This window comes from Eleginops maclovinus, chromosome 2 (genome assembly GCF_036324505.1).
Source record: "Eleginops maclovinus isolate JMC-PN-2008 ecotype Puerto Natales chromosome 2, JC_Emac_rtc_rv5, whole genome shotgun sequence".
Taxonomy (NCBI): Eukaryota; Metazoa; Chordata; class Actinopteri; order Perciformes; family Eleginopidae; genus Eleginops; species Eleginops maclovinus.
In genome coordinates, this window is record NC_086350.1 from 5,477,511 (window position 1) to 5,503,664 (window position 26,154).

Consider the following 26,154-nt stretch of genomic DNA (forward strand, 5'->3'; position numbering starts at 1 on the left):
ACAAATCTAGTGTCACCAAATTTCCAGATTAGAACGTTTTCATCTTTTTTTAAATGTTTATTTATTTACAAAACGTTTGAACTTGGACTTTTAGCGACAAACTTATCAGCACTTTTGTTAAGTTCATCTTGGCATTGACAGATATACACAATAACCTACAACACCACAAAGAGGCCATTACTCTCCATATATATTTTAATGACAAACTACATGAAAATGAAACTTGACGGTTACAATTGTTAAAAACACGAGACACAAATTATGAAATGAGTTAAGATGGATAGATTGTACTTGCTAGAAATAAAAGAGGGGTTGGGGGATTCAGAGTAAAGGTTACATTCACCTCTGCAGGCACACCTGCCCCTTCGTACTAGTGCAAATAATCATCTCTGTTCCACAAAATGCCATTCTTCTTCTTGTCGCTGTACATTTGCATTAAGACTCCATTATTGCATGCCTTCAGCGGCCATGTGAGGTATACAAGAACATTGTTCTTACCGCTATGCAATGTATACTAACATTTAGCAGGCGCTCCCAAGTAAGTTAAAAAAACAGCAACCCAAGAAACAGCATAATGTACCGAAGGCTAGAAGCTCATGTAATAGGTCAGCCTCTAAGATGTCCCAGCCAATTGTGTTACATAATCACATTTTATAAGTGAGAGAAGGTAACAACTGAAAATAAGAACCGTGTATAAAAAACACAGTAAACATTAAACAAAGAAGTACAGTAACCAGGATAACATATGGTGTACAGCTCATTTTGGAATTTAATGTCACCTTTATCTGCGTTTTATCGCCATCAGAACCGTTTAGTTTTACCATCCGATGCATCCGATTGTAAACTCAGCTTTACTGCATAAAGAAGGATCCCCTTCATAAACCACAATATCATTTCTAAGTGTAGAATCTCATTATTGATCATAAAATGTATACAGATAATGAATCAGGAGTGTTTAAGCAACAGAGATCATAATAACTGTTACTATAAATAATTTAGAACCTTTAACATCTTAAACAACTAGTATTTATCTTTTAGTGACAAATAACAAAAATGTCAAGTATGTCTAAACATTTTAAACATTATTACACGTAAATAAGTCACCCATTGAGTTGAAGAAACACAGAACATCAAGATTTCCTCCCAGATATAGTAAGACGCTCATCAGTTTCCAGTCAAACATAATTGTTTATATGTGTGTGATGTCATATGTTTATCTCAGAAGGGCAGCGGATGTGATGCTAAGTGGCTCTGGAATATGAATAAGGTATTATTATAACTTCTTAAACTCTTATTTTCTAAAGGCACAGCATACCTAAGATATGCAGGTCAGAGTAAATTAGGTGAGCCAACAGAACTCTTTGGAGTTTGTGAACATGGCCGGTGCATAGAGTCAGGTCGCCTCGCAGGCCGAGACACGTCTGTGACACTTCTCAGTTTCTGTGTCTGCAGGAGGATTCGATGAGGAGGAACCGAGGAGAGCTGGCTGGAGGACTCATCAGGCAGGATTTCAATCTATCACCATCGATCACATCCTAAACTCAGTTGAGCTCCGGACAGGAAGACACTGGTTCAGGAGACAGAAGCCTGAACAACCCGAGAAACTCCGACCTAACATTCTCAGACTTCCAGATTAAAGGAGTGTCAGACTGAAGCAAACCTCAGAAGGGCTGCTGGGTCTCTAACTCGGAGTAAACAAGTCCCTCTGCTGAGATGGCATCCCCGAGCCCGACTGTCCTCAGAGGCTGCCTGCACACCAGCACGGCGGTCAGGTGGAAGGTGACGTTTCCCCTCTGCCACACCGTGACCGGCTGCGCTGGGTTCAGGGACAGCTGCTCTCGGGGCTCAGTGTGTGAGCTGTAAAACTCCAGCGGGGCTTTCAGCTCCACCTTGCTGGGGTCCACAGCCTGGAGGCCACAGGCTTGACTACTGGCAACCCGCGCTCCAGCCATCACCGCAGCCGCCTGGTTCCCCCAGTATCCATCTACGGTGGCCATGATGTGGTAGGCCAGCGTGTGGAAGTGAATGCGAGTCAGGTCCGCTTCGGAGGATGGCTCGCTGCGGCCGTGCTGCTCCAGGATCCACAGCAGGATGTCGCTGACCCGGCCCACATCTGGGATACCTTTCCAGGCTACCATGTCTGCATGAGGCCCCTCTCCGGCCTGAGAGAGGAAGAGCAGCTCCTGCTCGTTCAGCCCGATGGAGCTGACAATGGGCATAACCTGCTAACGGGAAACAGAGAAATACCTGAATTAAAAATACATCACTTTTTTTAGGAACATGTGGCTTTTGAACACACTTATTCTCCCTGGGAAGTTCACGACATACAACACGACAGTTTCCGGACATGTACCTCCTGCATGATGCTGTTCATGTAGTCTTTGTCCGTCATGCTGGCCAGCTCCAGGTGGATGGGAATATCTCTGCGAATCTCAGATATGGCGGACACAGCCTGAGAACAGAAAACACGTAACAGATCAGAAGGAGAACTAAAACAAAGCAGGAACGTTTTAAAAAGGCATGTTGGTGTATGCTGCATGTGGACTTTGAAATGCCTTCAGAACCTTCTGATCAAATCATAGCTTTTCAATGACGGATTTCTTTCATTCATTTCCCCCCGTATAAGCTAGAGTAAAGATGGGTAATCCTTAACCTGTATGTAATAACCAGACATCAACAGTCAATGTTTTATATGACAAAGGATGAAAACTTTATACAGTACATTGTGACTGGAAAGCATAAAAAACAAAGACATTAGTGAATAGGATTTGCAGGAAAATAAGACAAATATGCAAAAAACCCATCAGCTCTGTTGTTCAATTCAAGGACAGTTTTCAGCCTCTGACCTCCTTGAGTCTCTCCTCCCACAGCTCCCGGCCCTGCCCCTCCATCATGTGCAGACCCGACAGCACCACCAGCTCCGGCTCAAAATCGTCCAGACTCGCCACGAACGTCTCCAGGGAGCTCATCTCCCCGTTGGACACATCGTGAGAGAAGATGAAGCGGTTAGCTTGAGGTGCCCGAGTTGAACCCCACTGTTCACCTTGAGACAGAAAACCACCTTTATATTAACACATCTCTACAGACTAAAGGAATCCTGGAGCTGCAGCTTGCTCTTCTCTTCACCTGCTTTATACTCCAGGATGAGGTGATATTCATCTGTCTCCTGCAGAGAGCCCGGGGGAACGACTATCTGCTCGTCCAGCATCTCGTGAAGTTTAGGACCGATCGGCCCACATAACAAAACCTAAAAAATAATATTTACAGTCATTTCAAGGTGAGGGATTCAGTTGTCACTTCAATACAGTGTTAGGAGGGCTGCAAAAAAACCTTTCCATTATTTAAAAATGTCTCCTCTTGCAATACACAAATGTAGCAATGTTTTCAATGTTAATTGTTGTCTCTCCTTTACCTAAGACCTTTTACCTCTTGCAGTAAATGCTTATCTGGGAAAGAAGCCTTTAGATATCTGGCCCCATATGAGTAGAAACATGAAATCCTAATGTATCTATGGTCCAATTATAATAACGATTATTGTAGTATTATTTAGTCGCATTGTTTGCTTTTGTATTTGGAGGCTGTGGATTAAGGATGTATATGCTGACTAACTAAAAAAACAAAAATAGTGTAAATGACATTATTTAAATACCTGAAATAGATTTCAAAGACCAGCTTAGATACACACACTGCCTGGCCAAAAAAAAGGTCACACTCTCTAATATTCGTTGGACCGCCGTTAGCTTTGATTACGGCACGCATTCGCTGTGGCATCGTTTCCACGAGCCTCTGCAACGTCACAACATTTATTTCTGTCTTGCATTAATTTTTCGCCAAGATCTTGTATTGATGACGGGAGATTCGGACCACTGCGCAAAGTCTTCTCCAGCACATCCCAAAGATTCACAATTGGGTTCAGATCTGGACTCTGTGGGGGCCGATCCATGTGTGAAAATGATGTCTCATGCTCCCTGAACCACTCTTCACAATTTGAGCCCGATGGATCCTGGCATTGTCATCTTGGAGCATGCCCGTGCCATCAGGGAAGAAAAAATCCATTGATGGAATAACCGGGTCATTCAGTTCAGGTAGTAAGCTGACCTCTTTCTTTGGGCACATACGTGCTGAACCTAGACCAGACCCACTGCAGCAACCCCAGTCATAGCACTGCCCCCACAGGCTTATGACCTTTTTTCTGGCAGGGCAGTGTATATTTCGAAGCTGGTCTACAATTTTTTTTAATGTAGCATAAGAAAAATAGTTTACAACAGAAGTTTATGCTACTGTACCAGGAGATCAGGGTAGGAGGCGAGCTTCTGACCAATGAGGGCAGCGTTCCCTCCCACATACAACTGCAGGAAGACAAAAGGTTATCAGGAGATCAATTTAAACTTTATAAAACAACAAGAAAAACTTTGTGGAGTAAGTTATCCTTGCCTTGGCTCCGGGGTACTCTGCTGCTGCTCGTGCGATCCTCTGAAACACCTCGCTGTCGCTGAAGAAGCGCTCGGCTGCAGCTCCGCGCTCCATGTAATGGATAAAAGCTTCTTTCAGGTCCTCTTTGGAGTGCAACACCTCGTGGTTCAGGCCGGAGCCAGGATCCACAGCCAGAGCCTGCAACAGCCCCACGCCTGAGACCACCACATCCACACAGGCATTCACCCTAAACGAGAGAGGAAGAAGGACAGTATTATATGATCGTTAAAACTAAATGAACCTCTGAGGACGTGTTGGACTATATTGCCAAAATTGGTGGATTGAGCAGCTGTTAAAGGCCTAGAATAAAGCTGGTCAGTGGATTTTGTGCAAAAACAGACAAATTATTAAAAATGTAAACAGGTCAACTTGTTTTAAAGACACAGGAACCCTGCATTAAGTGTTAGCTTCTTATTGTGTGTCAAATGTATTTAAAACATATAATCGTGTGTGCTTCAAACTAAAATACCTCTATTTTCTTCAGGTACATTTAAAAATGTACTTTATTGATGCGTCTTAGGAGTGTTTATATCCAATTAAAGACGACAATCATTTGGAAAATCTAAATTTAAAAACTTTAAAATCAAATTTCAAAGATTGTATTTAAATCCTTCATGTAATGAACCCCGTTGGTGTTGGACTTTGCTGCTTTCACAAAATATTTACAGCTACAGATACACACTTATACAACTCTCAAGAGCTCTACACTAATTGTGGAAGTGGCAAACACATTTGGCAGACAAAGGTTTAGTGACCTGCCACTAAACGTAGTTTCTCTTTTGTTTAAATCATATGTTGACAGTAAATGGGACAATATGGTAAATCTTAATTATGTTAGCCAGCATAATGTTCTCACCAAATGTTGATATCACCCACAGTTCCCCCCCGTTACTCACCCTACGGCCACTTTGCGCCACTGCCGGGTGGGCAGAGTGATCAGAGTCTCCCAGGCGGCAGAGATCACCTGCTCCAGGCTCTTCTGGCTCTCCGGGGATGTCTGGACGTTCGGCAGGCTTATGTACTGCAGGATCTGGTCCGGCAGCTCCGGGCCGCCGTAGTAGAAATACCCGACAGCCAACGACAGCAGGGCCACTGCTGAAGCTTTCCTCCACATGATGCTCACACACACACACACACACACACTGCTGCAACACAACACAATCTGTCACCACTCTGTCCAATTTGTTCTTGCTATCTGTTAAGGACTTTAGAGCTACTAATGGATATGCAGTGTTCAAAGACATAAAGTAACATAATAATAAATAAATAATAATAATTAAAAAAGTACAAAAATAATCCAACTCATGTGTGTGAAACAAAACATTTTAACAATGATAGATTTTGAGTCGCTTGCAATAATTAAGGTGAAAAAAAATGTGTATATAATATTTTTTGATACGACTCAGCAAAACATGTATTAACAATAGTAGTTGAATTACAGGCTTTTACAATTAAATTTAGTGTCGAAATATCCTGCCACAAGTAAAACTACTTATTTAGGTTGAAGCAAACAAAAGTATACATTTAAAACACCATATTTAAACTACTCAATATGCAAAATGAAAAAATAAATCACTACTTGAGTCCTTAATAATTACCTATAACCACTGCTAATATGTATTTCATATAATATTAATATTCTACAAGACATGACATAATGAAAGGACCAATTCTGCACAACAAGTTCTCTCACTTCTGAAAACTTAAGTACATTTTGCTAATGTTACTATTGGAATGTAGTATTAGTACACACAGTGATATTTATACTTCTACCCAAGTAAAGGATGTGGATACTTCTTCGTTAATACCCAGAAGGAGTACTTTAACCACACTAATACTAATGTTATTCGTTAAGTGGCACTGCCCTTTAAAATACGAGTTAACTGTGCAGTATGTACTTTACGGTACTACAGCATGCAGGGGTAAAGTTACTGCTAACGTGAACATAATTTGTGTTAGCTCACATGCTAGCAGCAGCAGCAGCAGCAGCAGCACAGAGTCTTTAGCTTCACTTAATCAAAGCTAATCTGTCAGTAGCAATTAGCCTAAAGCTAGGCTTAGCATGCATTCTAATTGAGAGTAGAGGCGAAATACTTTTCTCTGCACACACCTCAGCTTTAATAACAGCTTTCCAGTTAAGAATAGAAGTAGCTTCGCAGTTGTTAGCGCCACGTACCGATAATGTTGTGCAGGCTTCAAGTTCAGTTGCCCGGGGAGAGGATACTGTGTCCTGGTGAGTCACATAAACAGGGTTTAATGTGCAGATTCCGCCGGTGCAGCGACAGTAACTGAAGAGGTCCGTGAAGGAGCAATGACTGACAACAGCTTCCGCCTGACGCTCTGCGCATGCGCGGCAGCAGGGTACATCCACAGTACAGAGTGTGAGGAACACAGATGGTGAAGTAAAGTACAAACCATAAAAAAAAGGACAACTTTTTTTTAACTGTACATAATATCAGACAAAGATCTTTGACTTGAGAGTTTGGGGGTTTTATATCAATTGTATATGTTGTTAAAATGTAGAAGAAGCAACTACACATCACTTTTATTAATATCAGTAAACAGTTGGATTCTGGCAGGAAATATATATATAGGCCTACAGTGAAGGAAATAAGTATTTGATCCCCTGCCGATTGACTTGCAAAAATATGAACAGTCTATACTTTTAATGGTAGGTTTATTTTAACAGTGAGAGACAGAATATCAAAAAGAAAATCCAGAAGTGTTCTTTAATCAATTAAACCGAGTAATCGAGTAAACCGGTCCAATCAGATCTTTAATCTAACCAAACAGGATTCCTGGGAAAGCAAACAAAAACTAAATAACATGATTAAAGATCTAAAGCCCCTCCTTCGTGCCTTGGGCAAAACTAAGTTATTGTTCTGTTCGAGCTGCGTGTTGCTGCTTGTCAACTATTTGCCTCCAGGGTTAGGTGAGGCAGCTGAAAATTGACACCTTTTACTCCCTCCTGCTGCAATAAATCTAAAACACCACAAACTGAAATCATCATTCACTATTCGACATAGTTTCTTAAAGCAAAAAATGTACCTTATTTTTTAATCGTTCTGTGTCACTAAAAAGACTTGGGGTTTTTCTAAGCAAAAATAACTTGAAATTTACAACAAATTCCATATTTTTTTGTCTTCTTTTGCATTTAGTTGATATCCTGAAGGATGATTATACATAACTTACAATTACTTGTCATTTCAAGCAATATAAAAGACATTGCAACAAGTGTTTGGAATACAACTCCAGCCAGATATGTGTTTTCTGTCTCGCTGTGTTCAAAAACTGCAGGTCAGCTTCCTTCTGAGTGAAATGATCCGACATGAATGTGAATTTCTTTGCAGAAGGTCAAACTGTTTTGGTTATGTAACGTGAGAGATTCCCTTTGCAATGCTTTTCCTCTTACTGGCTTTAACTTGCACGGACCTCTGGGAAATCTATTTTTCCTCGAACTCTGATTGTCACTTATTTAATCATTAATATGTAATTCCATAGAGAAATGATTTAGTAAAAGGGCATCTATTCCACACGAATAAGCCCTTTATCATTTCGTAATTTTCACCAATTTCTAAAAGAAGATGATTAGGGCCACATGAAGGAGTTAGAATAATGAGAAAAATTGTGGGACATTTTGAAAGGTTCTTTAAATAATCTGCCATATTTAAAAGTCGACATTTAGAAAGAAAGTCAGAAGTTAGAAAAAAAAGTCAGATCTTTAAGGAAACAAGTTATCATTTTGAAGAAATAGTTGGAAATTCAAAAAAGTAGAGGTTCAAATAGAGAGACAGGGTGAGATGTGTCTAATTTTTTAATTATAATTTCAATACAAACAACCTCATACAAAAGTACAAATAACTCCACAAACATGTGTTGACACTAAAACATTGCTTCAGTAGCAGAGGCATCAAAGGCTCATTGTGATTGACCCAACACTTGAAGATAAAACTAGGTTCAAAGAATTCAAGTTACTACAAAAAGTTTTAAACATCTATACAAAACAACATATAAAAATACCTCTATCTGCCGCCTGGATTTCAAGTAATGTTCTACACTTCTCCTCAATTAATTCAGTAATTTAAACTAAGCTACAGTATGGCTTGAATGAATAAAAGCCAGTCAGCCTGGGGCCTCCTTTCCCTGCCACATCTTCATTTAAACTGTTTGTGTGCTTATTAAACTGAATAAAAACAAACTGAGTGACTCATTTCAAGATTCATTTTGGGGTAATGAGTTCACTTTAGTAATCTCAAAAGGCAACATTTGTTTTGAAAAAAACTACAGATAAAATGACGGAAAGTTTGGGTTTGAATCCCACTGGAGCCGCTGATTTCAGACAAAAGGATGTGACCCATTCCAGGCTGTTATTCTTCTGTATCATGCACCATGGCTTTTTAGTTGTCCTTCTTTCTAGCATTGTGTATTTAACTGTATTGTCTGCTATTTTAAAACACTAAACCTAACATGAAGCTTTCATTTCAGGCGTCTATAGAAGTGCTGGGGTGTCGGGCTCGGTGAGGACGGGGGAGGTGAAGCTGACTCGGACGTCCCGAGTATAAAAACCCTGCAGAACTCCGTCCGCAACAACATCTGGAAGATCTGCGACACAAGACAGAGCTCAGGGTTTATACTGCGGGAAGACCGTTACAGAGGTTTTTAATGCCAACAACAAAACACACACTTCTATCCACGTCTATCGTACCTGATGTGCGTTCAGAGAGATAAGGATCCTTAAAGAATCCAAACACTCGCTGATTTGATAACGGGTAACTGAGGAAACACAAGTTAAATATGATTGATTAGTCATGAGAAATTAGTCACAGAAATAGTTGTGCGTGTCAGAGCACCATGTTGTGTTATGTGCACCATTTCTTTTATTGTTGAATGTGCCTCAAGTAGATCTGTTCCTGATACCAATAACGCTTTTATGCCGAAATTAATGCGTATCCAGATTTTTTAAACACATGAAAACTCAGTATTCTCCTTTTGTACCATGGCCACTAGACGGCAGATTTGTTTTCCTCTTGTTTCACATTCAACTTCTCCAATGTGCCAGATAACAGGGTTAATAAAAGGTTCAAAAAGATGCAGTAGTTACTTCTGTTTTGTATATCTTACTTGTCCCGATTGGGTCGATTTGGGGAGGCTTTAGAGCAAGTACTAAAAAAGTAATCTTACCCGTAACCCTGTCTGTCCAATTCGTCAAGTGATCTGAAATTAGAGCACATCATTTCGAGATTTAGAGGAAGATACAGGTTATTCACACCCCATTCATGCAGAGAAGTAACACTTGCTCTAGGAAAGCTAACATTCACACACATCTACACACCGTTGGCCATCGGGAGTAACTCAAGGTTCAGTATCTTGCCCAAGCGTACATCGACATGTTGACTGCACACGGGCTGGGATCGAACCCACAACCCTCACAGCCCCTTATAAAAGAGTATAATAATCCCACCCTCCCACTTACAGTCTGTTTTATTCTACATCATTTGTTTTTAAATTATATACATACACTTATACGTGCAGTAGAAACAAAATCTCAATCTCAGGATGTTAAACAGTTTACTTAATATTTCTGTTTGTGTCTTCCCCATCTTCTCTCACATGATAGTACAGAGTCATTGATGCTCTCCACACCAGAGTGAAAAATCTCTCTAAAGTTGTTTTATGTTGCTGCATCGCCCCCAATCCCAAAATAGAGGAGCTAAATAAAGCAACGCGTCAGACGGTCCTGCGTGCAGCGAGAGGACAGAGGACTTACTCCATGCTGCTGACCTTCATCCCAGTGTGGAAGTGTTTCAGATTGAGGAAGTCCAGCAGCACTTGCGGCACGTCGTCGTTTTGGTAGATGATGTCCTGCAGCAACGGAGAGCAATACGACTTATAAAGACTCATTTGTAAATGTTTGTTTGGTGAAGCTACACTCTTTTGACACATTGCCTTGGCAGAGTGACATTGCATAATATAAACAGCAATATGATGAATTAATCCGGTGGCACATTTGAATATTCGGAGGTGCTTTAGTACATTTCACGTTTGATCTCAGTGTTAATAATCTACGGTTCAAATCAGATTAAAAAATGCTTGAACTAGAACAAAATGTAGATCACACTTTACACTAGTTTTTTTTTAACTTTCTTTCAGACCAGTTTTTCTACATTACCTCTGACTACTGAAACTCAGAATCAGAAGATCTTTGATGTCATTACACTCTTGCACAAGGACATTTCGCAGGCTCTATGCATTTTGAAATAGAAACAAATAAATGAAAACGGTAATAAAAGCAGTCATAGCAGCAAAGAGAATACAAAATAGAAGGGACTATTTATATTTAAAGAGAGGGCTTTAGGATTTTTGGTTGTCTAAAGCTGAAAAATAAAGGTGATTGTAGTTTCTCTATTGTTGCCAATCAACTCTTCAACAACCGCTTTCGAAGTCTCAGAGAAGAATCTTTAAAATCCTCAACAGGCATCTTTTCATTCTTCTTAGCTGTATTACTTTTACCATGAGGTTGTATTCAGATTTCTACTGGTTTAATTATGTTTCTTCTGGTTCATATTATCTCTATCCTTCAGCTTTTCCTTATTCCTATAAAGCCCTTTAACTTCTGTTTTGCAAAAGAGTTTAATACGAAAGTTAAATTGTCACTTGCTTACAAGAAATCAGTGTTATCGATGAAGAGATCCCTGCACAAGGGCACTACAGCAGGACAGAGACTGCTGTTAAATGATACTGGCGGCTGATTTCTACGAGTTGCTGAAGCAGTCCCCCTGACTGCTGGAACACCTGGTGTTACCTGGATGTAATCTTCCAGCTCCTGCCTCCTCTGCTCCAGAGGTTTGGTCCTCAGATGGGGGTTCCTCTTGCTCGGGAGATCTGGAGTGTGGATGATCTTCCTGAGCTGCAAGGAACGACAACGTACAACTTAAACCTTCAAATAAACTGTGATAAACAGGACATGATGGCACACTACGCAGGAATGGCTGGAATTAATATGTACTAATGATATTGAGGTTAAAATGAATGGATTTTGACCACAAGAAGCACAATTTCTCATCTTCTTGTTCAACTTGTTTTAAACAACAATACATATTTTTGTATACAGGCAAGAGACCACAGTGAAGCTTCCTAAGCCTCCTATCTATCTGTTACAAATAACACATAATCAAATAGCATGATATGCAACACCAGCTAAAGGGAACAGTGGTTCAAAAACATGTGAATAAAGCGACTTACTTTTCTGTGCAGAGTCTGGAATTCGCTGCTCCTTCTGAGCACGAAATGTTTCCTCCCGTTGAACAAGACCTCAACTCGGAAAAGCTGCAAACAAAAAACACAAGGAGGCTTTATTTACAATCTGTCGTTTAGGACGGTTCATTCTGTTTAAAGCAGAAACGGTAGACGTGTGAATCACAAAACAACATCATCGTTTCTCCACCAGGAGGAGGCACAGAGCTTCATTAAGGATTTGTTTCCACTTTCAATACAACACAAGTACACTGTACTGTATGTAGGCTAAGATGTAAACTACTATTAATCCTATTCATCTGGAAACAAATCCATTTCTTTATAAACTTCTAAAGACAAAACCTGAGTGATACAATTAGTTTTTAAAAAGTTATGCAAACAAACCTAAAAGAAAAACACTCATCAAGGAGAGATCATAGCTGCATGAGAACACGGCGGAAATATTCCAACCATTCTTTAACATAAAACTCTCCTGATTATCATCTGAATGTTAGCGTTCATCTAAACTCTTCTTGCAGCAAAATAAAGTGTAAACCACAGGAATAGTTCATGCTGTCCTCTCCAACAGAAGAATACATTAGAGGGAAATCAAACATCAGCAAATAAGAAATAATAAAAAGAGCGCTGGGGAGAACTCGAATGCTTAAGTGTTGAACAAACTGCAGGACGTCCTTGTGGAGTTACTTCTTCCTTTACGGTAATGTAAACATAAAGAAGACGAGTCGGACGTCTTGAGTGTGACATTATAAAACTGAACAGAGGTCAGTTCAGCACACTGCAGCACATTCCCCAGGCCAGTGTCATTGTTTGCCCACTATTTTGAAATGTATGTGTGAATGCAATTTGTTCCACCTTCATATCGTGGTGGCAGTTTTTGTTAACGATGTCACTTCAGCTCCCTGAGTTTGAGTTTATTATAGTGCCAGTAAACTAGCATCACAGAGGACTTCAATAAAACAGCCTTGATGAGTTTACCACTGGATACACCCAAGCCTCTGGTTCCCAATGTCTGGTAGTGTGTGTGTGTGTGTGTGTGTGTGTGTGTGTGTGTGTGTGTGTGTGTGTGTGTGTGTGTGTGTGTGTGTGTGTGTTCAGCAAGGGATGGGAACATGCAGGAGTATAATGTCACAGCTTCCTGCAGTATTAACTGTTTGAAAAAGGAACAAAATAAGGTTTTAAAGTACGGAAAGTAGAAAAGCGCTGTTCTAGTGTTCTCGCGTAATGTGTTACTCGTACACAATATGTCAGAGGAACATATTGTACTTGTTAGCTCTTTTGGGGTTTAAGATTGCATACACAAAACAAATGATGACATAATAAAATGTGATGATTTGTTATAAATTCACCTACCAAAAACTTTATGAAACAGTTAAAATGATCAACCAATTGCAGCTTACTTACTGGTACTGGTAATACTATAAGAACAACACATTGTGCATAGTGAGTACTTTTACTTTGATATTTGATGTACATTTTGATTACAATTTATAGAGTGTGGTATTTATTGTAACAGTAAATGGTGTTGAGGTACTCTTTTTTTTAAATTGAGTGTTGAAATATTTTTCCATTATTAAGTATTTCAGTATTGTTATAAAAATGTACTCAAAGTACCAAAAACAAAATCACTCTTATGCAGAAAAATGTATATTAATTAATGGTCATTTTAATTAACCAAGTTGAATCCATCTATACTAACACAACATTAACCTTGTAACTTTAAGTAACCAAATCCTTTTGGAGTAGAAAGAACAATATTTTAAAGTAGAAATACAAAGTAAGCCCAAAATGGTACTTACAGTAAGTACAGTAATTGAGAAAATAGATACTTACTTTTTCACCACTGTCTTTGAAGGCAACATTCAAATGCACAACTTTTTACTTGTTTTTATTTGGTGTTTTTAATATGGATCTGTACTTTTTGGATTTGAATTGTATTATTATAACGTGCCTCTTTCTTTTATATGCTGTATTTTCATATTATGTGTGTCTTTTACCTGTACTCGCTCTTGGCTGTAACGATGCCTAAATGTCCCTGGTTAATACATAATGTCTGATGATAACTTTGATTATTTAAGGAGTTGTGTGTGTGTGTGTGTGTGTGTGTGTGTGTGTGTGTGTGTGTGTGTGTGTGTGTGTGTGTATGTGTGTGTGTGTGTTGCACCTCTGGGAGAAATCGGAAGGAAATCTGACCTCGCTCTCACTCTTCCTGCAACACCTGGCTCACCTGGTGTCGCACTTCACCTTTGATACCAAACTAAAAACAAGCGTTAAGCTACTGCAACACCGCAGAAAGGGACCATGGTGGCAGAAAGGGACCATGGTGGCATAAAACGTTTCGGACGCTGCTGAAAAAAAGCGAAATCAAGGTAAAAGTCAACTCACCTTTCTGGATTTCCCCGCCTCGTCCTCTTCCCTCTCCATGGAGGGGATCGATACCTCAATCATCGGGAATTCCTCCTGCCAAACCATCGGACTTTATAGCAAGTCTGCGGGTAATCTCCTGCAACTCAAAGGTAACTCGACTCGGGTTTTCCGCGTCAGGAACAGAACAGATAATCTCTCAGACGGTCCGTCTGCCTCTGTGTGTGTAGTGTCGCTCTCCAGTTTTCTTCCTGTGCTCCACCTACACACTAATTGGACGAGCACAACCACACGGTGCGTTCAGGGACGTTAAAGGTGCAGTCCGACATTTGGGAGCAGAGTCCATGCTGGCTGCTGCTGCTGCTGCTGTGTGAAATACAAAAAGGGAAGTTTACTGAAACTGGACAAAAGACAGGACTGGAGTTTACTGTGTCGTTCAGTGGGTGTCAAAGCAGTGCTCAAATTCAACTTTCAGTCACTGGTATCATTTCATAAATGTGTACAAGCTTGAGGTACTTGGTCAGTGTAGGCTACACCGTACCTGAGTATTTTAACTTCACACTACTTTATATTTCAAATAGACTACCTTTTAGAAGCTAATATTGTTGTACGTCCAACTACAGATAAACCTCTCAGAATTAAACAAACACATATTGCTATTTGTAGTTGAAAATGACAGTATTTATTATACTCCACTTTTGTACCTTAGCTGCTACGTTATGATTCTAATCGACTACATTTTAGAAGCTAATATTGTACTGCTACATTTATTTCACAGCTCTAGTTACCTTACGGATTCAGATTGTTATCCAACACAACTTATAAATCAACATATTGACATATAGAGGTTAAGAGACCCATTTTATAAAGTAGAATTAGCTCCACCCTTTTCCAGCTGTGATGAACACATGAATGCATCAATAATCATAATGCAGTAGCTTTTTTATTTATATTATTCTAAAATGGGCCATAAGGCATGACAAGTACTACTACTTTTGGTACTAGAGTATGTTTGATACTGATAATACAGTTTTCACAACTTGGATGATATAAAACCACCAATGGAGAATCACATTTGAAAACACTACTTGAATAAATGTCTATAATTTCTGTCTTGTGATTCAACTGCACAATAAGATTCTTTTGATACCATTTGGCCACTTGAGCATAGAGAAGCGAACATAAGAAAAAGCAGATGTACTTTGACATTGTGTACAGTGGAAGTTTATGAGGAGAATTCAAAGAGGAAACACCAGATCCCAGGTCAGGTCAGGTGACAATCCTTATCTTTAAGAGAGTTCCTGCAGAAAAGATACACAATCGACTGCCGATGATCTATCTCACGTATCTGCTGATACAGAAATGGATAGCAAAGCGAGTACATTGTCTCAGAAAACAGTGGAAAAAAAAGATGGTTAAATAACATGCACAGATGCCTTTTGCACCATTTTGATGAAAGACTTTCTGTCACTCCCAATTCCTGTTTAGTGTAATTTATATAACACTATTAACAGCGGTATCAGAGGTGTGTAAACTGTAGACAAAGCTCCAAACACAGCCTTCAGAAAGCAGCAATGTCATATTTCCCTTTCAAATCCAGATTCACTTCCCACTGAGCATAAGACACAAACCAAAACAAGAAGAACTCATTGGATATAAAAAGGGATGTAAACCCAGACCCACAACACAGGACTTCAGACTTAATACTCACATCCTCTCGCTTGAAATCCAAACTTTGCTTGGAGAGGAAATAAGGCAGCACATTGTAACATAGCATAGCAGATATCAATAAGTGCATTTGAACTAAATCTACGGCAAAGTAATTTTGAATAGTAGTTACTCTAGTTAAAGATGTCTACATTTCCTTTCTTACAAATCCAATCCATTCTTGATGTTGTTCATTGTAGATGTGGTTTAATTGTTCTGTAGTGTGCTCCTATTTTTACTTATTTACAGATTATAATCTTTAATTCAGCTCAGTCCAAGATGTCATATCCATCAGTTGTTATTTTCCCTCTCTGACTTTAAATAGCATGTGCATCTCATTTTCCACGTGCTGTCTGAGCGGTCATCATGGGATTTATATTTTCCTATCCCCGTTGTTGCTCACTGTTTTAAACAGACAGAACAGCTTACTTCAGCAGCTCTCTGTGACGATGTGTGACCCTTTACTCATGCATCACACCGCCTGGGTAAAAATATAACAGAGATTTTCGTCATCAGCGTGTTTTACTACGACTCATGAGAAACCTTGCAGTGCTGGTGAACACGCACTGTGACAAACCCTCAGTCAGCAGAAACAGGAGGTACACATTAAGAAGGAAGTTAGTCTGTTTTGTAGCTGCGAGTTAGACTTTTTAAACCGTGAGCATAACTTTTGAACATATTCCAATTCGTTTTAAGTGTTTTTCTCTTTTAGATTTGATTTAAAGACACTGGCCTCGACAAAAAGTGCAGTGTAATGGCAATATTGAGTTGTGCTACCTTGTTTTTAGCTTTGTGCGTGCTATATTTGTTGATTAAATGAGTGTTTAAAGGGTTTTTTACACGCTATAAAAGATTTATGATGCGAGGTTTCCATTATCTTCAGTATTGTGCACCTTTTTAAAGAAATGTCTTGAGGTCACATTAGTTAAATCAGGTTAAAACAAACTTAATTTAAAGGATACTTCAAGATTTTGGGAAATGGACTCATTCTCTTGGCCAAGAGTTGGTGCCACCCTCATATCTGTGTATTAAACAGCCAGGGGACGGTTAGCTTAGCCTAGCATACAGACTGGAAACTGTTGAAACACAGTTTTTTTTTAGCTGTTTCCCAGCTGTATGCTAAGCTAACGGGCTGTATCTTTATATTTACAGGACAGATGTGAGCATGTTATCTATCTCTTCAAAAAGTAAATCCATGACTTTAACTCTCACTGTCAGTCTCACCCCTAAACTGCAGTCATCTGGGACTTTTTGAGTAGTCATACTAGGGAAAAGCTCAGGTGCAAACAATGGTTGAGTAATTTTCAAGTAGTGGGAGAGTGCCAGTGAGGCAGAACGACCATACCTGCAAAAAAGCAAACAGGGTAAAGTCTGAATCTTGTTAATCATTTTGCAACCAAATGTATCCTGTGACAGTCGGTAGGAGTGAGTGATCTACTTATATAATAAACCTGGTGAAACAACAGTGTGTGAATCAGATAACTTGATATCTGAAAACAGAAAAATATTATAAATGAGCAGGACCAGAGTCAACTATTCCACACGTGTTTTGGCATTTGAATCCCCCCCCTCCTGAAACTCATGTTGAGGCAAGTCTGCACAACTTCACGCGCGGCAGTTTGTCATTTATAGACATGCCAGTTGGTCCGGGGAGCGTGATGCAATTTGTCCGAGCCAGTGAGTGAATGAAAGAGAGCACTGTCATCCAGAATAACTGCGTTAGAGGTCGCATTCTTGAGCTTTGCACGTGAACGGTGATGTTTACTGATAAAAAAAATGACTTGTTGCAAATAAACTACTCCTGCTGAACAATTCGATTAAATAATGACTGTAAATAATGTATAAATATGAATTTCTGATCACATAAGGGAAAAGGGACATTGCTTCAAATAGAAGAGCATAGGATGCACACCTCTCACTGATGCAATGCATTTCAGAATAAAATCTACCTTGTTTTTAAAATCCATGAGTGTGATCTGCCACTAGCGGTCTCTCTAGATCTTAAAATAAGTTCCATTAGTTTGTCATCATCACAGATTGAGAAGATCAAGTGTTTAGATCCCAAGCCAACCTAAAGCCACTTCCTTTTGGTGTACAAAACAACTGTTTACATTATTCCATCTAAATTCATCTTGTTATTACCACCGTAAATAAGTGCTGCACCTTCTTGAAGTCTGCCCACCAACAAGAACAAGAGGGTTAGATTTCACTTCTTAATTATTACAATTTGATTGGACCACTTAATGAATCCCTGAAATATGTCTGAAGAGCTCTTGCAGTACTTTTTCGAAAACACTTTATTTTATTCCAGCTGAAATTGCATTTTATTGTATTTATACTTTGCATTTGTGTGTATTTGTGTAAAGATATAAATGACACTGAATAAATATACAACTAAACAGTTATTTTATATATTTTTTACATTTTCCTTCAATTTACAAATCTTTTGATAATGAAACTAACGAAAGAGCATTAGTATACCACACCTGTTTCATAATAAATCAAATGTATTGAACTTTTACATTGCAGTCACTGCAAAAGCTGCACTTTCTAAAAGCTACCTGGAAACCACGAAGCGAATGATGTCATCCAAACTTTCCACCTGAAAGAAAAAGCAAGCAAGATATTTTGTAGTGTATTAAATGCACACTACTGTGATTTAATCCTCTCATCACTCATATGTATATACATTTTTAAATGCGGTAGAAGTGGCTATCTTGAATCAGATCTGTGTCACTCTAAACCCAAAGATTTATCAGGTATTCTTTGAATTCTAGCACTCTTAAAAGTAATCTAAAAACTAAATCACTTGTATTGTCTTTCTCAATAATCATCCCGCATCCTTCCTGTAACTGCCTTGTGTAGAAGAGCTTTAGGGCTACATGTAACTCAGGCCACCTCTGATTTACCTGCTTGTCTTTTCCCATACTGAGGTTCTTTAGCTGGTAGACGGTCACTTCTCCATCAATGTCCCCCACCAACACACAGTCTGTCCCTGAGGCAAACAGCAGGGACGTCACCCCAGCTGCAGCATGGTGCACGACGCTTGGGAGCATGCTAAAAAGAAATGTATTTAGTGGACACAGGATTATGTCTGGCTCATGTTTCAAATCAGATAAAAGCATCACATAGGAGCTCTCAGATTATCTGTCAGTCTGACTCACATGTTTATATTCAAGTCCCAGATCTCCACCTGCTGTCCGTTAATGGCTGCAAATACCGTGGAGGAGTTTGGGGACCACCTGACGGTGTATACGGTCCGCTGGGTGGATTTGAAGCTCATCACCGGGTTGGAGCAGTCCTGCTTCCACAGCTGGATGCTCCAATCAGAGGAGCAGCTGAGGAACACATCGGGACTGAAAGGAGACCATTCAACGTGGTTCACAGGGCACTGAGGGAGACACAAGATTTAATGAGGGAATAAACTGAAACTACCAGTAGCTATTTGTAGTAAATGTGAAGCAGGCAGCATTACTGAAGTCACTGAAGTCACCTACATCCATATACAGTATTTATACATTATTAGAGTACACAGTATTTATTTTAGCGGTGGGAATCACCAGGGTCCGCACGATACCATAGTATAGCAATTCTACGATATGCTAAATATTGCGATACGGCGCATTTCTGTATCGATTATTTCCCCCACCCCTAATGTAACAAAGAAACCAGCAGTAAAACAGAATAAATACCAGGTTGCTGTTATTTATGTCAGCTCAGTATCAGCAGTCCCCACATGTGTACACAAAGCTGCCTCTCATCCACTTGAACTAAACTCAGTACTGTGCAGCAGAGACTGTACGTAGGTTTTTAGTGCATCCAGATTTAATGTAAATAATGTTCTATTTCTGAACGCATCTTCTGTGTGCAGCAGTTTCTCTGTAAGAAAAAGTCACAATTCTGAGATTTTATGAAAAAAATCTCAATTCCAAGAATTTCTGAAAAAAGGAGGAAAATGTAAAAATATGATATAATATATAATAGTTCATATAATAAAATACCGATACTTGGCGTCCATGTAATGATACAATATCGGCAAGCAAAGCATTGCGATACTATGCTGTATCGATTATTTCCCCCACCCCTAATTTATTCATATTCTATTGTATTCTATCTTAGTCTTAACAAACTTCTTCCTGCATTTGCATCATTATGTCTCCTGCACTATTTTGGACTTACGAAGTGTCTTTTGTACGTGCCGAGGACGTTCTGGCTGTTGGAGACGGAGCATTTGTGGATGAGGCACTCCGATGTGCCGGCCAAGTAGATACTGGAGTCCTGCAGGACAAGTGCAAACCACAGAAATGTGTGACAACCCGAAAAAAAGATAGTGTTGAATTGAATTGAATTGGCTGTGTGTCTGGGGAAGACAGCACCAACTTACTTTTGGATGGAAGTCCACACAGAGACCAGGAGTCATCGCTGAAACAATGGGTTCTGACTTCTTCTTGTTTTCCACGGGTTTCTTCTTCAACGTCTGACTCTTCTTGAGCTTCATCAGGTCTAAGAACACAGGTTTGAAAAACATTATATAAAATATATATATTCTTTTAAGAAAATCTATACAAAACCATGATTTCTTTAGTAGAATATTGTTCTCTGCAGCCCAACAATACTTCATTTAGATATTCCAACACATTTTACCATTGGATGTTGCTTTAGTGATAACATTTAGATAAACTGTGCAGCCCTAATAAGCCCCTTTAACCTGTAAACTATTTATGAGATCTTTCTCACAGTGTATTGTTTGTATATTAACTGTTATAAAACTAAAGATAGTGATTTTTGTCTTGCCATCTGCTTTGAAGTTCCAAAATGGTTAACATAGTGTGCCAACATCCCTTGTTGGATGGGATTTAATATAAAGTAAGGTCAACTGATATAATTCATATCCTTGTTTGTTTTTCTACCTTTGACAGATTTGTCATTATGGAACAATGTCCCGTTTACATCTGCACCTACTCTGTTTACTCAAGTGTGTTTCAAACCTTTAACCAGCTGCAGACTACAGTACCTATGCAGTCAAGGCCACTGCTGGAGAGGAGCCACTTGGTAACCCTTCCATCTGCCGACACAGCAACAAGCGCCTCCACCCTGTCCTCGCCTGACAGCGCCATCTCCTGTTTGGTCCAGCTTACCTGCCACACTGGATGCAGGTGCTTTTTGTCACATGCACTATAGAACAGAAATATAAGGGATGCTAAAGAAAAAGGGTCCAATAGTCATTGTTGCTTTTGTGTACGGTAATAGTGTTTTTGTCCCTCCGTTTCTTACCTGCTGTCGGTGATAAATGTGGTGTTCCACCTCTGGACACTGTAGATGGCTAAAGTGCCGTCCAACATCCCCACAGCCAGCTGAGCGGGGTTATTGGCTGAGAAATCCAGGGACGTCACGCAGCTCTTACAGTGGAAGACTCGCTCCGGCCACTGCACAGGAGGACATTCAGTTATATAGCTCAATGTCCTGGGCATATTATGAGACAATGGGACATGCAACAGGCCCCACTACTTGTTCTATATACTGTGGGAGTAAAACAAGCAGACTTTATCATTGTTAAGCCTCTTTTTGTAGCGATTACTTATCTATTTGTAGGTTTGTATCTCTATACGGTCATCTTGTGCCTCTTTTGTTGCTTTGTGTCTCTTTGCACTCATTTTGAGTCTTTTTGTGGTTGTTTTGTCCCCTTTTCATAGTCACAATGAGTTTGTTTGTGATTTATTTGCAGCTGTTATTGTGTCTGCAACGTTTTTTAGTGTCTCTTTAAATTAAAATGTACAGGTGAAGACCGGGGGGGGGGGGCTGCTGGCCCTTTGAGCCTCTGTGTCTGTGCCCGGTAGGCCGTTTCAATAATCCATCAATGCTCAAATTATATTATATAAATTCAACTACAGGTTGAGATAAGGCTCTGAAGAATGTTGGGTAAAAGGGCAAAAGAAATGATAACCATACCGTGGGGTTTTTGAGGGACCAGCAGCAGATCAGACCTGGCTTCTTTGTCTCGAGGTCGCAGTCACCGTATCCCACTGCCAGAATATCCTGACAGGGTAAACACAGATTTAGGTGTGAGACTTGGCTTTAGACTTACCAGAAATGTCTCCACAGTTTAAACACATGTGTACTAAAGTGCAAACTGTAGCTATACTACCATTATTAAAAAGTGTCTCAATTGTTGACCATGCAGAGTGAAGGTAAGACACAGGAAAAACTTAAGATGACAAGGTCTTTGTTCAGTGTTACCAGGTTGTCCTTGTGCCAGGCCATGCAGGTGATGTTGTTTCCTCTGGTGAGCTCACAGCTGAAAGCCCAGAGACGCTCAAGAGTTGGAGATGAAGAGCTCGCCTCATCCTCCTTGCTCTGCTCCTCTATCCCAGGCTTCACTGTGCGGTCAGGGTCTAACACAACAAACAGTGTATACAGTATTTATTCAAATACACTCACGAGAAACAGAAAGGACAAAGGATCAGATTCCTGTCCTGCCTCTTGAATGCAATTTATGAAAACAAAAACAACTTGTGTTCACCTTGTAATATGGGCAGCTTTTTGTAAGCAGCCAATTTGGGTTGAAAGATGTTGGTCACGACGCTCCTCTCCATCACCAATAGGCTGTTTTGGAACGACTCTGACAACAGGATCAGCTGTAAGTCAGCCTCTGTGTTTGAACTGTTCTCAGGCATTTCCAATTCCAACGCGGAGCTAATTGTGCTGCCTGAGGAAATGAAGTAGGGGGAAATGATTGTTAATCCAAAACTAGTCTAATTAACATTAGTAATGTATTCATTATATGACCTGTCAGTCCCAAGCATTTGCTGGAACGAAAGACAAACCTGTGCAGACGGTGCTGCTGCTGCTCCTCTCTGATCTCTTCTCTTGACCTTTGATGGTGTTCCCAGCTGTCTCTGTTTTGTCGGCATTTTCACTTTTTTGGGTTTCATTTCGGACGCAGAAAGAGTCATAGATGTCCCAGTTAGAAGCCATGGTGCCTGTGGACATAAGAGAATATTAACTAGCTGATTTTCTGGGCTGATTTAAAAAAAAACTGAACACTATAAACTCCTTCAAACCTACAAAGATATGAGTTTTATCTAGAAACTGTAGCTAAAGCTTTATTAACTGTGATGCAAAAGTCTGACGCTGAATGTCAACTGCGCCAATCTGACAAATTCTTTTTTTTGAACCAGTGCCATATTGCCAGATTGACATGTGTTCAATACTTGTTAAGGTTTCATTGTCAGACAACATATTTGAGCTACATTGTAATCTAAAGGTTAGAAATTATAAATTGACCATTGCCCATTTGATGATACTGAATAAGTCTTCCAGTATTAAGAAAATAAGCAATATGCAAAAACGCAAAGAGGATAATTCGGCCTGACCTTCATCCACCATCACAATCTTCTCAGTCTGGATCCGTTTCTTTTTTGCTGTTCCATTGGATGTCTGCATTGATCGTTCCACATACTTATCGTTGCCCATTCGGTTTCTGCAGAGCTCAGCATACTGAGTGTTTTTTTCTCTGTGAGAACAAGGTGAAAATCAACCGCTTGTAACAACCAAAGAACGCTAGTTAAAGAGTTCCACATAATGCACTCACTTAATAGCTTCTGCATCCTCAGCATCCTCGGACATAAAGGTGCTGGGTATTTCCAGCAGGGAAATGGTTTCTGACTCAGAGAGGTAGATGTAAACTTCCTCATCCAACATCTCCTCTGTCACAGTGTGTTTGACATGTTCTCCTTTCCTTGGCACATCTGGCAGGGAATGATAGAGAAGAGAAATATAAATGCTAAAAATACATGTATAAAAGACCACAAAAGACTACTTGCAGGACAAATGTAATTCCTTCACTATGTTGAAGGTTAAGTTGAATCCTTTACTGTTTTCAATATTTTATTATACAGTATAACATTTTACTACTGTGATGTGAGCAACTGATCATACTACACATGTTAAAGGCCATTGTAAATAATGGAGAATATAAAAATCATGAGGATAATACCTAACACAATGACTGTATTTTCAAGGTATATTAAGCAGCTTTTTCCTCAAAAACAATATCAAGACACATTTAAAAATAACCCAGAACAGATGCACAGGGTTATGCAGAACTGTAGGTGTGTTTAAATTTGTTTTAGGAAGTAGCCGCTGTGAAACGATGGCAATTTTTTTTATTATTCCTCTAATACTCCGCCTTTTTATTGTTAGCATCACACTTTGAATTCTGTGTGTTTACAAACAGAAAGGCAGCAATGCTATCCATCTACAATGCCTTTAAAAGAGAATACTTACCGCTTGTAGCTGGAAGGTTTATTGGTATGTCCCGTTTAGAATAACAATCCTCAGTCTCCCTAGTCAGTGACGCTAAGGTAGACTGGCTAGAAGGGAGGGTGCTACTCCAAGTTGAGCTGTAAAACAAAGTCTATGTTCAAAGATATAGGGCTATAATAAGCTAAACCAGAAAAACATTAAAGTGCGAAACAGATTTAAATGATAAAGCTATTGTGAAATGATTACTTCCCCCGCCATTACTTTCCCCTTTATCAATACATCTGTACATACAATTTTTGATAAAGTTGTACCATAAACAAATATGTTGCACAGCCTCCACTCTCATTTAACTTCCCACACATGTTACCTTAAAGCATGCACACTGAAGCTTGAGGTGGATTTAAATTGGTTTGATCCTGAGCTGGAAAATATTTCATCCAGGACGATTTTGTCTGGTTTGGACTTCACGTCTGCTTGCTCTGCTCCATTCATTGGCTGAGGAGTGACGTCCGTGCCATCGTCGTCCAACACCTGCAAAGGAACCACAGCCAGAATCTGTTATGGTTTACTCTATCATCGTAAAATGTGGCATTATGTTACAATTGCTGGGAAATACACTGCCTGGCACATAACGTTGCTGAACCTAGACCAGACCAACTGCAGCAACCCCAGATCATAGCACTGCCCCCCACAGGCTTATACAGTAGGCACTAGGCATGATGGGTGCATCACTTCAGTCGCCTCTCTTCTTACCCTGATGCGCCCATCACTCTGGAACAGGGTAAATCTGGACTCGTCAGACCACATGACCTTCTTCCATTGCTCCAGAGTCAAATCTTTATGCTCCCTAGCAAATTGAAGCCATTGTTTCTGAATAGCCTCACTGAAAAGCTACACAGCTGTTTAGTCCCAATCCCTTGAGTTCCCTTCGCATTGTTTGTATGCAAATGCTCTTACTTTCACTATTAAACATAGCCGTGGGTTCTACTGTTGTTTTTCTACCATTTGATTTCACCAAACGTTTAAGTGATTGCCGATCACGATCATTCAAGATTTCTTTCCGACCACATTCCTTCCTCAAAGATGATGTTTCCCCACTGTCCTTCCAGTTTTTAATAATGCGTTGGACAGTTCTTAACCCGATTTTAGTAGTTTCAGCAATCTCCTTAGATGTTTTCTCTGCTTGATGCATGCCAATACTTGTACCCTTCTGAAACAGATTAACAGCTTATCCACAACCACAGGATATGTCTTTCGACATGACTGTTTAACAAAAGAGAAGCTACTCACTGCATCAGTTAGGGTTAAATAACTTGTTGCCAGCTGAAACATAATCACCCATGCAGTAATTATCCAATGGGAGGCTCTTACCTATTTGCTTAGTTAGATCCAGGTGGTGACCTTTTTTTGGCCTTGCAGTGTACATTACAACTACAACTGTTAATATAATTAAAACTAAAAAAAAGAGGAGGCCACTACCAAATGCTATTTTACCATTGTGACAGGAAATGATAATTTAATCAATGTATCTGTCCTGTTTAGTTATCTCACCTTTACTCTCTTGGGGGCTTGCTCGGTGCTCTTATCCAGGGTCCTGTGTTTCCTGTTGCTCCCACCGGCCATGATGGAACTTCTTCGGCTGTGTGAACCAGTGAAGCTCAGCATGTGTCTTGAGCCTTGGCTGACTGGATGAAGTCCTGAGACTGACTTAGGCATTGCCCGTGAAGATCTGTGGGAAAGTTTTAACACGTCAACATATCAGGTTAGCATAAGCACCACCATTAGCTTAGCAAATGTAGCGAAATGCTAAGTGTTTAACGTAAGAGTTTTAACAAGCTAGCATAAAAACAAACACCTGTGAACTTACGCGTTGGGCAAGAGATTACTTTTCTTTTTTGTTTCCATAGTACGTCTTTGAGTTAGTGTGAAAACGCGTCTGTCTCTTTTACTAACTTTAAAGGCTAGCTTATTTCGCTCTGTTTTAACCTGAACGGCCAATCTCCCTTTGCTTTATGTTGCTATGGAGACATGAAGACACTGCTGCACTGTCAGTTGGTCAGTGAGATTGCGGTTGGCTTCATACAGGTTGTTTTT

The 26,154-nt window shown here is 39.8% G+C and overlaps 3 protein-coding genes across 7 annotated transcripts; all 3 read right to left on the reverse strand.

Annotated features, from left to right (window-relative positions):
* Positions 1–177: 177 nt before the first annotated feature.
* adpgk (ADP-dependent glucokinase) lies at positions 178–6,803 on the reverse strand. Of its 3 annotated transcripts, none has more exons than XM_063903547.1 (8): positions 6,650–6,803; positions 5,370–5,618; positions 4,435–4,660; positions 4,287–4,349; positions 3,127–3,247; positions 2,847–3,043; positions 2,354–2,452; positions 178–2,222 (listed from the first exon to the last, which is right to left on the reverse strand). In XM_063903547.1, the coding sequence occupies exons 2-8, from the start codon at positions 5,585–5,587 to the stop codon at positions 1,662–1,664; spliced, it is 1,485 nt and encodes a 494-aa protein (XP_063759617.1). In that variant the 5' UTR covers positions 5,588–5,618; positions 6,650–6,803; the 3' UTR covers positions 178–1,661. The 3 variants fall into 3 exon arrangements, with proteins under 3 accessions (XP_063759617.1, XP_063759603.1, XP_063759610.1); XM_063903533.1 differs by having other exon boundaries at positions 178–2,225; XM_063903540.1 differs by having other exon boundaries at positions 178–2,225; positions 5,370–5,615; positions 6,650–6,801.
* Positions 6,804–8,269: 1,466 nt separating this feature from the next.
* On the reverse strand, positions 8,270–14,427 carry snx22 (sorting nexin 22). Its single transcript, XM_063903578.1, has 7 exons — positions 14,110–14,427; positions 11,716–11,799; positions 11,276–11,380; positions 10,241–10,335; positions 9,655–9,687; positions 9,179–9,246; positions 8,270–9,075 (listed from the first exon to the last, which is right to left on the reverse strand). The coding sequence occupies exons 1-7, from the start codon at positions 14,194–14,196 to the stop codon at positions 8,963–8,965; spliced, it is 585 nt and encodes a 194-aa protein (XP_063759648.1). The 5' UTR covers positions 14,197–14,427; the 3' UTR covers positions 8,270–8,962.
* A 3,602-nt stretch (positions 14,428–18,029) lies between these two features.
* Positions 18,030–26,154, reverse strand: dnai4 (dynein axonemal intermediate chain 4). Of its 3 annotated transcripts, none has more exons than XM_063903504.1 (17): positions 25,928–26,154; positions 25,612–25,789; positions 24,428–24,591; positions 24,082–24,197; positions 23,387–23,543; positions 23,169–23,308; positions 22,620–22,775; positions 22,316–22,501; positions 22,033–22,187; positions 21,745–21,831; positions 21,070–21,221; positions 20,810–20,970; positions 20,180–20,298; positions 19,975–20,073; positions 18,960–19,186; positions 18,705–18,852; positions 18,030–18,397 (listed from the first exon to the last, which is right to left on the reverse strand). In XM_063903504.1, the coding sequence occupies exons 1-17, from the start codon at positions 25,963–25,965 to the stop codon at positions 18,353–18,355; spliced, it is 2,328 nt and encodes a 775-aa protein (XP_063759574.1). In that variant the 5' UTR covers positions 25,966–26,154; the 3' UTR covers positions 18,030–18,352. The 3 variants fall into 3 exon arrangements, with proteins under 3 accessions (XP_063759574.1, XP_063759591.1, XP_063759582.1); XM_063903521.1 differs by lacking the exons at positions 25,612–25,789; positions 25,928–26,154 and adding exons at positions 24,814–24,907; positions 25,018–25,320 and having other exon boundaries at positions 18,032–18,397; XM_063903512.1 differs by lacking the exons at positions 25,612–25,789; positions 25,928–26,154 and adding an exon at positions 24,814–25,320 and having other exon boundaries at positions 18,033–18,397.

What these genes read in the sequence shown, in the direction of transcription:
- adpgk (XM_063903533.1), bottom strand. Translation starts at nt 5,587, where the DNA reads ATGTGGAGGAAAGCTTCAGCAGTGGCCCTGCTGTCGTTGGCTGTCGGG. An exon ending in TGGCGCAAAGTGGCCGTAGG is followed by an intron (nt 4,661 to 5,369) that starts GTGAGTAACGGG and finishes TCTCTCGTTTAG; the next exon opens with GGTGAATGCCTGTGTGGATG. An exon ending in TGAACAGCATCATGCAGGAG is followed by an intron (nt 2,226 to 2,353) that starts GTACATGTCCGG and finishes GTTTCCCGTTAG; the next exon opens with CAGGTTATGCCCATTGTCAG.
- snx22 (XM_063903578.1), bottom strand. Translation starts at nt 14,196, where the DNA reads ATGGTTTGGCAGGAGGAATTCCCGATGATTGAGGTATCGATCCCCTCC. An exon ending in AGGCGGGGAAATCCAGAAAG is followed by an intron (nt 11,800 to 14,109) that starts GTGAGTTGACTT and finishes TTTTGTTTGCAG; the next exon opens with CTTTTCCGAGTTGAGGTCTT. An exon ending in ATGAAGGTCAGCAGCATGGA is followed by an intron (nt 9,688 to 10,240) that starts GTAAGTCCTCTG and finishes CTCTAATTTCAG; the next exon opens with ATCACTTGACGAATTGGACA.
- dnai4 (XM_063903504.1), bottom strand. Translation starts at nt 25,965, where the DNA reads ATGGAAACAAAAAAGAAAAGTAATCTCTTGCCCAACGC. An exon ending in TTCAGTGTGCATGCTTTAAG is followed by an intron (nt 24,198 to 24,427) that starts GTAACATGTGTG and finishes TTTGTTTTACAG; the next exon opens with CTCAACTTGGAGTAGCACCC. An exon ending in ACATTTATCACCGACAGCAG is followed by an intron (nt 20,971 to 21,069) that starts GTAAGAAACGGA and finishes TCTGTTCTATAG; the next exon opens with TGCATGTGACAAAAAGCACC.